Source organism: Rasamsonia emersonii (genome assembly GCF_000968595.1).
Source record: "Rasamsonia emersonii CBS 393.64 chromosome Unknown ctg1118621760151, whole genome shotgun sequence".
In the NCBI taxonomy this organism is placed as follows: domain Eukaryota; kingdom Fungi; phylum Ascomycota; class Eurotiomycetes; order Eurotiales; family Trichocomaceae; genus Rasamsonia; species Rasamsonia emersonii.
Genome location: NW_013563166.1, coordinates 1 through 12,786, shown reverse-complemented (window position 1 = coordinate 12,786; position 12,786 = coordinate 1). Strand labels below are relative to the sequence as shown.

General features: G+C 52.7%; 5 protein-coding genes across 5 annotated transcripts; all 5 read right to left on the bottom strand.

Moving 5' to 3' along the window:
• Positions 1 to 1,237: 1,237 nt before the first annotated feature.
• T310_4660 (Fructose-bisphosphate aldolase) lies at positions 1,238 to 2,521 on the bottom strand (the record flags this gene model as incomplete). The annotated part of the gene is made up of 4 exons (XM_013472442.1): positions 1,238 to 1,819; positions 1,859 to 2,161; positions 2,227 to 2,337; positions 2,414 to 2,521. The coding sequence occupies 4 exons, from the start codon at positions 2,519 to 2,521 to the stop codon at positions 1,238 to 1,240; spliced, it is 1,104 nt and encodes a 367-aa protein (XP_013327896.1).
• Positions 2,522 to 4,302: 1,781 nt separating this feature from the next.
• T310_4659 (Ubiquitinyl hydrolase 1) lies at positions 4,303 to 6,300 on the bottom strand (the record flags this gene model as incomplete). The annotated part of the gene is made up of 1 exon (XM_013472441.1): positions 4,303 to 6,300. The coding sequence occupies one exon, from the start codon at positions 6,298 to 6,300 to the stop codon at positions 4,303 to 4,305; it is 1,998 nt and encodes a 665-aa protein (XP_013327895.1).
• Positions 6,301 to 7,565: 1,265 nt separating this feature from the next.
• Positions 7,566 to 9,286, bottom strand: T310_4658 (Saccharopine dehydrogenase (NAD(+), L-lysine-forming); the record flags this gene model as incomplete). Its single annotated transcript, XM_013472440.1, has 9 exons — positions 7,566 to 7,851; positions 7,911 to 8,058; positions 8,124 to 8,220; positions 8,278 to 8,453; positions 8,510 to 8,536; positions 8,611 to 8,851; positions 8,933 to 8,949; positions 9,039 to 9,119; positions 9,226 to 9,286. 9 exons carry the CDS (start codon positions 9,284 to 9,286, stop codon positions 7,566 to 7,568), a joined length of 1,134 nt encoding a protein of 377 aa, XP_013327894.1.
• A 644-nt stretch (positions 9,287 to 9,930) lies between these two features.
• T310_4657 (uncharacterized protein) lies at positions 9,931 to 11,182 on the bottom strand (the record flags this gene model as incomplete). The annotated part of the gene is made up of 4 exons (XM_013472439.1): positions 9,931 to 10,433; positions 10,594 to 10,690; positions 10,746 to 10,956; positions 11,016 to 11,182. 4 exons carry the CDS (start codon positions 11,180 to 11,182, stop codon positions 9,931 to 9,933), a joined length of 978 nt encoding a protein of 325 aa, XP_013327893.1.
• A 517-nt stretch (positions 11,183 to 11,699) lies between these two features.
• T310_4656 (uncharacterized protein) lies at positions 11,700 to 12,473 on the bottom strand (the record flags this gene model as incomplete). The annotated part of the gene is made up of 1 exon (XM_013472438.1): positions 11,700 to 12,473. The coding sequence occupies one exon, from the start codon at positions 12,471 to 12,473 to the stop codon at positions 11,700 to 11,702; it is 774 nt and encodes a 257-aa protein (XP_013327892.1).
• Positions 12,474 to 12,786: the final 313 nt, after the last annotated feature.

Genomic DNA, 12,786 nt, shown 5'->3' with positions numbered 1-12,786 from the left:
GACAGTTCGCAGCAGTTGGGGTAACGTGGAGTAAGAGAGAGATCAACGAAAGAAAACAAAGCAAAAATGGCGACAAGCCACGACGCACGAAAGGAAGAATGGAGCAGGACAACGAAGGCTGAATGGCGAAGAGGCAGTGCCAGCGCCGTAGGGCCCGTCAGGCGTGCTTTTTTTTTTGCTGCACGTTGTCGAGCTGACTTTCGGCGGGGGCGGGTCTACAGCCGTCTAGCCGGGGATGCACAAGCTGCGTCAGCCCTGCAGACCGGACTGGGCAGCCGGCCTGGCGGGTCACGACGATCTGCCACCGGTCAGAGACCGACTGAGTAGCAGAGGATTGGCGTCCTGACGGCGCTGCAAAATGTCAGGACAGGCTCGACGGGGTCATGGACGGTGTACGGAACCGTGGGAATGGAGGGATCAGCCAGGGAACGGCGAAACTCGAAGGCCTTATTGTTATTAAAGTGTACCACGAGGACTCTTTATCTACGCGTCACGAGATAAGATCGATCACACGGCGATTGCAGTGCACAGAATAGGTACAGCGATAATCAGCCTGCAGAAAACAAGAAACAAGGGCACTACTACCAAGAGAATAAACAAACCCATTCCGATCCATTCCATCCCTATCGTCTTTACTGACCAGGCCCTGATTGATCTGACCATTGTGCATGCCTTTACGCATCCATACCACTGCCGTAACTAAAATCTTACAGGATAATTTAAGGAAAACCCGCCGTGGTCTGTCACGGGATCCACCGCCTCGTCTCGCTCCTCCAATCCAAGCAAAGATCCGGCTGATCGGTCGTCTGCCCTTTAATTAAACCCACGCCGGCTGGGAGACAAGGCAGAAAGGCCTAATAATAGGCCCGGGAAGTCATCGTCTGAGACACGGGAGTTATCCATCGGCATGGATCAGAGTCCCTTAACACGAATAAAATCAAATCATTTAAATCTCCTGGTGCTTGTGATGCCGCCGCATCGTGGCGGTGCTGTTGACTAGAACCTCTAAGGATTAGTTAGTTATACCGAGTCTTCTACCTACGCAGGACTGTACAGCCACGATTTAAGCCTGTGGTGACATCATGATCATTCTCATTTGCATGATAGATTATCTACAGTACATCATCACTGTCAGTAACCTGCTTGGCGTTTCCTTCAGTTTTCCTGCCAAGCCCGTACAACAAAGAAGATCAGTCGTCCCCAACTCCACACTCCCTGGCGGGGTTCGATGGATTAATTACAACTGTCCAGCAGTGTTGAAGTCGTCCAGAGCCACCTGGACACGCGCGCTCATCTGCTTCTCACCCTCGCGCACCCACACACGCGGGTCGAAGTACTTCTTGTTGGGCTTGTCCTCGCCCTCCGGGTTGCCCACCGGCGACATCAGGTAGTCCTTCTTCTTCAGGATGTAGTCCCGCACGCCGGACAGGTAGGCGTACTGCATGTCGGTGTCCAAGTTGACCTTGACAACACCGTAGCTGATGGCCTCCTTGTACTCCTCCTTGGTGGAGCCGGAGCCGCCGTGGAAGACAAAGTAAACAGGCTTGTCCTTGGACGAGCCAGTCTTCTCCTTGACGTAGGCCTGGTGCTTCTTCAGCAGCTCGGGGTGCAGACGGACGTTACCAGGCTTGTAGACGCCGTGCACGTTACCGAAACCAGCAGCGATCGAGAAGTAGGGGCTGATGGGAGCCAGCACGTTGTAGATGGCCAGGATGTCCTCGGGCTGAGTGTAGAGGGACTTCTTCTCGACGTCCTCGTTGTTGACACCGTCCTCCTCACCACCAGTGATACCGATTTCCTGGAAGGAACCGTCAGACCACTGAGACATGTTTTCTGAGGAAAAAAAAGGTCAACCTACCATCTCCAGCCACTGCTTCATGGGAGCAGCGCGCTGCAGGTACTTGGCAGTGGTCTGAATGTTCCAGTCGACGGGCTCCTCGGAGAGATCAATCATGTGGGAAGAGAAGAGGGGTTCGCCGTGGATCTTGAAGTAGCGCTCATCCTCGTCGAGCATGCCATCCAACCAGGGCAGCAGCTTCTTTGCGCAGTGGTCGGTGTGCAGAACGACAGGAATACCGTAGGCGGGAGCAATGCTGCGGATGTAGTGAGCAGCTGCGATGGCACCGGCAATGGAAGCCTCCTGATTGCCGTTGGGAACACCCTAGATTGCGTAACACATCAGGCCATATTCTTGCTATATCCACTGTTTCATTCTCATCACCATACCTTTCCAGCGAAGTAGGCAGCGCCACCCTGGGACACCTGCAGGATGATAGGGCAGTTCTTGTCGCGGGCGGCCTCGAGAGCGGCGACGGCCGTGGAAGAGGAGGTCACGTTCTGCGCAATGAGGCATTCTAAATTAGCATCGCGACAATGCGGTAAAGGGATCTATAACTTTTGATTGTGAACTTACAATAGCCGGAACGGCAAAGTTGTTTTGCTGAGCGTATTCAAAGAGACGGAGCACGTCGTCACCGACGATGACACCGCTCTTGCGGGACAGCTTGTCGAGGAGACCCATTGTGACAGAAAGGACTGATCAGACGAATAATCCTTTTTTCAAGAGGACTTGAATGTCAGCAGCGTGCAATTGGCAGAAAAGAAAATAATGACAGATCTTGGGAACAAATCTCGACGGGACCAGGAGAAAAATATGAAGGAGGCAGGGAGGAGGTGGGAGGAGGGGTTCGCGCCAGAAAAATCGCAGGACTGCCAATTAAGCTATGGACTGATTGATCGCTGTCGCTGCGAATAACAGCAACGATCATCCAAAGGGACAGAGCCAAGCACTAGCGGAGGGGCACAAGCGGGCAGCAGAGAAGCTGAGGTCGGTAATGGAGAGAGCTGGCCAGCGATGACTGGAGGAGAGACTCACCGAGTCACCGGAAAGGTGGAGCAGAATGCGTTAGCCAGGCAGAAGGCGTGGGTGAGGTCAGGATGATTCAACCTGGGCTAGGACGAAGTCGCAGCAGCAATGCGTTTAATGCGTTTAATCGGCAGCACTGGGAGAGAGAGACAGGCCGGAGACATGGGCGAAGGGAACGGCACGAAGCTTTATGTACCGCAGGAGAGCTTGGTGATATAATTGTCCGACCTGCCCCTCTCCCACATCCTCGTTTGGTGGGGTAAAAGGCGACGGAGAAGCGCATGACGCCGTGTTCGTCCCGAAATGCCCCGCGGGACAGCCTCGTGCTTCCATGAAGCCGATACTGAAATTACGGGTTTATAACAGTCCGCAGCGGATTTCTATCCGTCCAGGATCACGTCGTGCTGCTCTTCCGGAGTCCGTCTCTTTTCAGTCGCGGGAATCTCTACGAGAAAACCTGTTACCAGACACTGCGAAAGGCCGTAATTCCTCGTTCCTTGCACAGCAGCATTGACCTCTTCTCTGAGTTACTCGGATATACGTCTATGGACAAAGGCAATCCCTTTCATCGCGGCAGAAATCTTAGGCGCTGAAACGAACCGTTTGGAGGAAGCTCTCCGCCTGGATGATGTCTTTTTGCCGTGCGCATCCTGTTCCTGGCGGGTTTTTCGGGTAACCTCGGGTATCAAGTCCCTCTCCCTCTGGCCAGTTCCCAGTTCGAATTCGAATCTGTTCTGCTCCTTTCGATTGTTCTCTTCTGCCTGAACTAAATGACGAAAGTACAGAAACGTGAATCCTGACCAAGTGTGCTCCAATGGACCACTGTCTGGGGGTGGTTCATGGCTCCATGTCCCTTACCTACCTAGGTCGGTAGGTACCATATGCCCGTGATCACTGCCGATATATATAGCACCTGAAAATAAACAACAAATACTCCGCTCGATCTCTATTATTGTCTTGATGCGACTTGACAATTTGAGATCATTATTATCCAATTGATGGACAGACACCGAGTCCTTATGCAGTGTCGATGTCTAGATTAACCATCTCTATCAACATACCTAGTACTCCTATCCAGAACACCATAACTATTATCAACATAATGCAATGCAAGGCATTCCTCATCCAAGAAGAGCCTTCCCAGTCATGCCATGCGACTCCAAGATTATAAGTTGTGTGCTGCCCACATCAAAGACCAACCAATGAAAGAGCACCCATAGACCAGAATAATATGGACTAGACCAACATATCTAATGTATGTTTGTTTTTTGGGGGGGGCTTTTGCGAAATGATCGAGTAATCACTTTTTGTTGAAACGAAATGTACATGTACAATCGGACTAGGGAAGCTCCGTCCCCTGGTAGTTTCGTGTATGTGCGGATATATCTCTATCGCGGCAGATAAATATATATCGAGGGCCGTGTTCAGCCTAATCGTCATAGCTTTGTCGCTGCTTCCGGAGCAGAGCTGGGAGTCGGTCGTTCCATTTCGTAGAACAGCAGGTAGACCTCCTTCTGCATGCTCAACACGTCGCTCGTCTTACACTCCTTGACCTTATCGTCCGAGATCCGCCACCAGCGGTCGTTCTTCTTGCGTTTCCGCAGCAGACGCTGAGTGCTCATGCCGGAGACGTCGAACGATGTGCGCGACGTCGTCTTTGCCGTCGCATCCTTCGTAGAAGAGCTAGACTTGGATTTGCCTTGAGGAGAGGAAGTACCTCCGCCAACAGCCCCGTCCGTGGCTTCGGAAGGTCGCCCCGAGGAGGTATAATTGGAACGACTGCTTTGAATGGAGACACGAGGATTCGAGGAAGAGAGAGATGGTGACGGTTGTGTCGTCGGGGAGTGTTGGGAGGTGCCACGTGAGGGAGGACGGGTGGATGTCGATGTGGACGGAGCCGGTGAGGATGGAGATGCGCTCGACAAAGAGATAGAAGACGCGGAAGGAGAAATACTGAGAGGGCTGGGTTGCACTTCTAGTGATGACTTCTTCATTGCGGAAGTACGGGGACTGGCTGCTGCAGATGGTGTCTCACTGGCCGCCCGACTCTGGGCGTAGGATCTGAAGACGTCCGGCGTCGAGAATGGAGGGTAAAGATGACTCCTCCGAAAAGACTCATAGTGGCCGCTGTTGTGGCTGCCCTTGTGGCAGACAATCGCCAGGAGCTTGTACCACTTGCGACTAAGAATCCCACCGAGAGGTAAACGCTCAGGAAAGGATACCTTGGCGCTATTCTTGGTGGAACTGCTCCTGTCGAAAATCGAGCGAGACAGATGGATAGCAATGATCTTGGGGAAAACTGTGATTCTCATGTGTCGTGCGATTCTTCGCTTCGGCGCCAGGTCTGCGGGGGGAAGGTTCACTCCCTCCAGCGGCTGCTCGGGGTCCGTCTCGAGAGCTTCTTGGATGCGGGATATTTCGCTGTCCAAGCGTTGCTGCTCATCCTTGGACCTGGATTTGGCCTTGGCAAGGAGCTTGAGCTCCAGCGCATGCTGCAGCCGGCATTTATCGCACCGGAAGTCATCAATGTACTCCGTCTTTAGAAGCCCATCAAAGCACGAGCTCAGCGTGGCGGAGCTCTTTTGCGGGACTTGCAGCGTCAGGTTGACAAACGACGTCTTGTTTGGCCGGTATTGATAGTGGCAGAACTGACATTCGATTTGTGACTCTAGCTGACCTTCGAAGGGGAAACCGTACTCGTTGTCGATTTCCTTCAGCTTCGTGTCGATGATGGCGGGTAACCCGTTCTCGGACCCATCATCGATGTGCACCGGTATCTCTGTTGATTCTGCAGAATCCTCCTCATTTGTAGCTCCATTTACAGCCGGAGGGGGCAGTTCATGGCCTGTTGGTAGCTGTCCCAACCGCAGTGCCCGCTGTCGTGCCTTGATCCCTGCGTGATATTCGTCGCAGAGCCGCTCCGCCACGATCTGTAAAAATTCCTGCGCATCCTGTTGATTGCGACTAATCCGCGTGCGGAAGGCATACTCGAGGGCCTGGATAAATGGCCGCGCAGAGATGGTCTTCTTGTAGATGGGCCGCTCATTGAGCCGGTCCAACATCTCCTTGAGTGCCAGCGTCACCGTGCCCTGCTGCAGTCCCCTGATCCTGTCGGGGCTTTGATTTTGGCCCGGGGGAATCTCATCGGGATCCGGCAGCTGGTTGTAGATCTCGGGGCCATCGAGCTCGCGCCGGTGCAGTTCGCGGATGAGGTAGAGGCGCAGTTCGCCCAGGCCCGCGAGGGCCTGCAAGACGGAGTTTATAAAACAGTCATTGGCCGGGTTCACCAGGCCGACAACGCCCTTTTTGCGCCCATTTTTGTTCGACTCCTCTCCATCAATGGTAAAGTTGGGGCCGAAGACGTAGAAGAGGGTGATGGCGGCAAGAGAGGCACCGACCGCGTAGGCGGCGACTGTGGCGGGCTTATCGGGCATGGACAGTATTCTTTTGTTTCGGAGAGAGGGTTATATACAAGCGCTCTGCAGGCAATGCTCCATGGTATGACGGTGAAGAGGTTGGCAGGGCGTGGGTAGAGACCGCCGACCGTTCGAAGGCGACGGCAGCGGCGGACGGAAAGGACGGGGATGACGGCGGACAGTTGCCGGACAGGTTGGATGGATATGTATATACAGTAGGGAAGTAGTTCAAAACCAAGAACTCGTCAGAATTTGCTTCTGTCTTCTATCCAAGATCAATTTATCAGTATGTCTCCTGTAGGACTATCTGGACAGAGCAATTAATTGTGGAGAACGGGGGTGACAATGAGATGACAAACCCGGGGAACTGGAGTCAGAGGTGACAAAGGCGGAGATCAGTCATCCTCGCACGCACATAAATACCGATCGCACATATATACACAGAGAATCCAAATATACGCCCTTTTATGCGACACTGTCAATAGGAAGCGAGAAATTCAAGGAAGGACTTAGGAGAGAGAGAGACCGGTGGTGGTAGATTTGCTGATCATTACGCCAAGCAAAGCGCGGAACGTCAGCCTTCCGAAATTATTTCGCCTATTTGTAATTCATAATACGACGTATTATTGCCCAACATGAACTCCCTACGGAGTAATTATTTTGTTCGGAGTATCCCTTATCCTTCTCATTACCAGGAAAGCCCATAGCTGGTGCAATTAAGCCGTTGCTACTGTCACAATTGGTATAATCACTCTTCAAAAATCGCGCATTGCGGCGCAAATCCCTACGACCCGAGGATCTGGGCCACGATGGCCCCGCGGGGATCGTCCCTAGATCTCCGAGAATGATTCGAGGAAAATCAATCACCGAATTACCAATGGACTTCTGTTAGAAATTTCACTCTCGCTAGCCTGCATAGGGAGAATCTAATTTAGCAGCCTCTGTCATTGTATGGTCTGCAGTCGAACAGCGTCGATGGGGAATACTGGCTCGGAACAGAGCGAGTGACGATGACGATTCCGCTCTTCATACTTGCGATTGTAGTTGGCGAGATATCGTAACGTATTTCTGCATCTATCCAAGACGGAAGGCCCAAAATAGAGAACCCGAAAAATGTCTCCGTTCGTTACCCTTCAGTGGTATCCATTCTTCGGTGCAAAATTGAGAGGAACTCGAGTTGGCATATACATGATATTTTTCCACTTCATCTTCTCAAAAAGCTTTTAGTAGTATATCTATAAGACTGCAGCAATAATAAAAAAAGAGAGAGAGGTGTCCTCCGTTTAAGCCCTCAGGTGCTCAGGCAGAGTAGAAACATGGTACTTGAACAGTTCCTCCGCCTGCTTCCAGACGCGAGCGTTTTCTCGGTCCTTGAGCTGTAAGAGACTTGGGAGCAGGGCCTGGCTGAACATCTCCGAGCTCTCACGAGGGAGCAGTGAAGGCAAATGATCAATGCTGATAACGCTCAGGGGCAGTTCCGGGTTACCCAGTGGGAGGTCGACCGGTACAGTGGGCTTGTCAAAGGTCGTCGTGACGTTGTAGATAGGCACGGGGTTGTTAGGGTTTGTCCTGAGCCACATATTAGCTAAAATAGAAAACACCAGGGAATAAATGGTGAAGGAACGTACGTGTCAGCGCTGACATCGCACACCACTGTCAGGCGTCGCTTCGGCGACGAGAGAGTTTCCGCATTGATAAAAGGAGGGATTTTCGAGGACAGGTAAATGCAGTTGATGAAAATATCGGCATCATCCACAATTTCTTGGAATGGGCCGCCTGTGAAATTACCCGTCAGCGGACCTATGCACTATGGATGAGGGAAGCACAATAGGTCGACCTACCCTTCTTGGTCTCCTCGATGTCCCATCGCATAATGTCACTCTCCGGGATACCAACATCCTTGGTAAGCTGCACGGCTCCATTGCCACATCGTCCGAGCTGCAGTTCCATTAGTCTTGTTCTTTATTCATCCCCAGTTTCAGACTTATGACTCACAGCTCCAATGACGAGCACCTTCGGTCCCCGACCGGCTGCCTTCTTGCCGGTCTCCAAGGCCTCCTTGACAGACTCAATGAGGAGCTTTTCATTAGCATAGGGCTTTTCACTCGGAAGAGGCTCATTCTTTGGGTGTGTCAGCTGCCACGCCCAGTTCTTGATAGCCAATGCAGCACCTGACCCTCTGTTCAGCACGTTTCATTAGCAACCCATGACAGCGGGAAATTCGTACCAGCGTAGCCAGCAGAATATCCAAAGGCTAGAAGACGAAACGGAGTCAGTCCATAATCAACCCTAGGGGAGAGAGAAAAGAGAACGAATCAGAGTACTCACCAGCAACTCTCCGACCTCTCTCATCGGTCAAGAACTCCAGGTCGAGCAGAGTGCCGCCTCCGCGCGGCCAGCGGCTCAAAACCTTCTCCCAGCCGGCTTGCTGCTTGTAGCAGTGGGCAAAGGAGATGTGGACGTGCTCCAATGGGAAATCCTTCTCCGGGAGTTCCTTCAGACCCAGGATATAGGCATCTTTCGGCGCATCCTTTTCCCAGGATCCTTCCTCGACAAGTCGCGCACCGACCTAGGTAGTAGGGAAGAAAAGAGTCAGCATCCCGTCGTCGCATGGCCTGCCATTGTTGTAGAAGCGCCATGCGAAACATACAGCCGCAAACTCGTCGTCTACCATTCAGAGAAAAGAAGTCAATACTCGACCAAATTGATTTAAAAAAAAAATGAAATGCCAATTGGAAGTAAACGGAGAACTGTACCATCAAAAATACGCTGCTTGGATCGCTCCACAGTGACATCGTACCCAGCATCAAGAAGGGCCTTGCATGTGGTCGGCGTGACTATGAAATCGATGTGTCAATCAACTAACTGCCCATTATCGATTGCGCGCGGGGAAAAAGCAATTGCGATAAAACCACAGAAAAGAAAAGGATTTCCAGCACTTACGTGCTGACCGCGCCTCTGCAGGCTTGGTCTCGGCTCTGAGCCAGATCTTAATGCCAGACATTTTTTTTCTAGACGTCTTGATTGTGCTCAATTGATAATTTGGCAACAGAGAGAAAATATCCCACGATATGCTTTGCCTGACAGTATTACTCACACCGCGGGGCCGCGGAGGATCGTTGTTCCGGATTCGACTGCTGCGGGATCGGAGGAGGACCCGAACTCGAACAGCCGATGAGGTCAACCACTTCTCCGCTCATACAGGATTTGTTGCTGCAATAGAATACGGTTAATAAATCAGTTAAGTAACGATTTAGACGGTGCGAACAGTATATGTCAGCAAGCTTCTGAGAAAGACTTCTCAGATTGATCACGCGTCTTGCGTTTCTGCTTTTATTTAGATATATTTAAGCCATACAACATCAGGTAAGACACAAGTAACACCAGACCACAGGAAATACAAATGCCACAGATGGCCGGAATGTCCGATACAGGGGGAAAAACGGACAATGCCTGGACCCGAGTTCTTCCCGCCAAATGCAAGATGGATTCCTGATGAGGTCCCAGAATGGAACCTCTCCTATCTCCTTTCTTCACAGCCAAGAGATTTCGGCCAGATCCTAGATAACAATGTAAAATACAGTTGAGACGCATCACTGAATGCACATTGGCCTCTTTGACTAATAATTTTCTTTCTTGTGATCACTCTTATTCTGACAGCTTGACTCGACTCCGAGTCCGGCTGCTAATCCCGTCCGTGGACCGAGGCGTCAATTTCTTGACGGCATCTTTTGCGCCCTTTTTGGGCCGACCGGGTCTCTTCTTTTCTCCGTTGGTCGCTAGAGTCGTGGCCGTCTCATCATTCGCCGTCTCAGTTGCAGGGTTAGCGTCTTCATCTGTCTTTTGCTTCTTGTTGGATGTTTCGGGAGGAGCGTCTGTGGTCTGGTCCTCTCCAGCCGGAGGTTCAGTTGCGTCGTGGCCCCGTTTATCACCTGGCTGAGGTTCTTTGGCATCGCTTTGTTCATCCTTCTGCTCAGAACTCGTGGCCTCAGGGACGTCGTTCTGTGCGGCAGGGTTAGACTCGGCGGGCTTTTCCGGCTCGGGCTTCGAGGCACCATCAACACCGCGTTCTTCGAGCGCTTTCTCCGCGGCTGCGTCTGACTTGGCTTCCGCTTTTACCTCATTTTCTGCCTTGACCACCTTTGTAGTCTCTATATGGTCGACATAGTCAGCGAAGGGTGGCCAAGTAGACGTATGTAGAAGAAAGGCGTGCGCATAGAGGTAGGGTAGACAGAACAGATCGTGACTCTACGGAGAAATTGCTTGGGGCGTTGGCGAACAATGAATGTCGAGTGGTGACGCGCTACGTACCGTCGACGGTCGGCCCAGCCGTGATGCGAACACCTTCAGCGGCCATGGCTTCGCAATGACGTCGCAATGGGGGAATTTGGGGAGCAAGAGACGAAAGCTGAAGCTGAAAGGCAGCAACAGGGTCGCGGGACTCGCGCGATCCTCGTAATGACCCCGGATGGCTTGCGCGATCGAGAGGAAGGGTGTGGGAGAGGATGGTCTGGCAGGACGGAGAGTGAGGTTGGGAGAAGGCCGGGGATATGAGAGGGCTGAGCAGGCCGGGGGTGGTTGCACGCTAGCTCGGACCAATCCCATCGACTCCGCGCGCTCGCCCTTCGGATGGTAACTCCTCCACCAGCGCTGCAATGACCGCCAGAGCTAGACCTGGCTTACGAAAGCATCACCTGGCCCTCAAAACACCGCTAGGCGCCTAGCCCCGGTACCGGCAGTCTCTGATCAGCCCATTTTTGCAGCCAGCGGTGCCATTATCTTCTTGTCGCTCTTTGTGCTCGCTTTCAGCGCAGACAGACACTGGCTCGTCAATGACAGCCAAAGATTCCAAGTCGTACATGGTCGACACTTGATTTACAGGAGTCACGCGATCAGCCATACTCGCACATTTGAGGGAATTTCAACATCATAAACCTCCAAACGCCTTCAATGCAATGCGAAAAGAATGGAAATAATAAACCCTCAGGCCAATGCAAAATTTAATCGACTGACCAGCTCGTCCTGTTCAGCCGAGTACTGCGACCTTTGGGGAGTTTTGACGCTGTCGTCGGACAGCAATTGTCTTATGTATGGCTCCAGCGACGACGCGTCCCTGTACTTCTCCTGGTCCAGCAAGAGACGGAATCCATCCAAGTACACCCGGATCATATAAGCCCGCCTGGACTCATTGTAGCTGTTGACCGTCTCTGGCGGGTGTCGCCTCACGTGGGCCAGTAGCAATTCTGCAGTGGGCTGTGTCGGATGATACAGCGAGAGAGCAGCGGTTAGGAATGGCAGATTTGGAAGCGCAGCTATAGCCTCACAGAAGCGATCGTAAATGGGAGGGGGTACTTCCTTCATTCCCTGGCTCTGGCTATTTTTGACGATCCACCGGCCCAGATAGGTGCCTCCGCCTCTCAGCATCGCGTTAATTCAAGTCGGGCGGATGGCCGATCCGTCAGGAAGGAGCACATCTGGGATGCCTGCAGGAAGTAGCCCAGCGCAGACGCAATTCCACCGCCGTAGCGGATTTCCGCCGCCATGAAATCTGACAAGAATTCGTTGAACAGCTGTCGCGCGGGAAGTTCTGGGATCCGGCCATCGAGGCCACCCAGATCCCGCTTGCTGAGCATTCGCAGCCATACCATGATGATATCCTGTAGTCCCTCTGCTGCCATGAACTTGAGCGCAGCCGAGGTCGCCCGGCGGTATTTGAACAGCGTTTTCCGGGAGGCCGAGTCGGAGGCCCAGAACCACGACACCACCCTAGAACCGGCACCAGATCTCTTCATAGCTTGATTGGCGTCTCCAGATGTCGAGCCGATGAGGGCCAGCTGGGACTGGAGACACTGAAAGATGTCCTTGGGGGTGGCGGATCCAGCCGCCACCAGGTCATCGAAGACGGCCATAGGCTCCTCTGCGAGCCTCTTCTCGAGGGTCTTCTGGGCATTGGGGTCTCCGGGGGTATAGGCAGGTTTGGAGGGCACGACCCGGAAGAGGGGATTGTCAAGGATCGTCCGCAGATGCTTATCGGCTGACTGTGCCGGCTTGTTGGTGTCTGCAGCCTCTAGCTGACGACGAAAGGACGACGTGAGAGCGTTCAGGAGCTGCTGCGATTCTCGTGGCGTTCGGGGCAGTGGTGGATGGATCTTAGACCACGCCTTGATGTTGAAAATCGATGTTCCTTTCATGGTGTCTGTCCCATTGGGGGATTGAGGCGCGCGTACTCTGGCGGTTGGACGAGGGACGAGGATGCCGCCAATTGCAGATGAACACACACGCACACAAAGTGCAGTCCACCGCGCTATCGGCCGCAGAACGGATTACCACACTGCTGATCGAGCTGTGCTGCTCCGGGGCGGTGGCTTGCGCGGATGCGGTGGTGGCGGGTGGATCGGATGCCTGAACGCAGTCGTCGGCAGAAGCTGAGATCGATTATCGACCCGATAATCAATTCAATTACATAGAGAAAAAAGAAAAAAAAGGAAGTATCGTTGGCAGCAA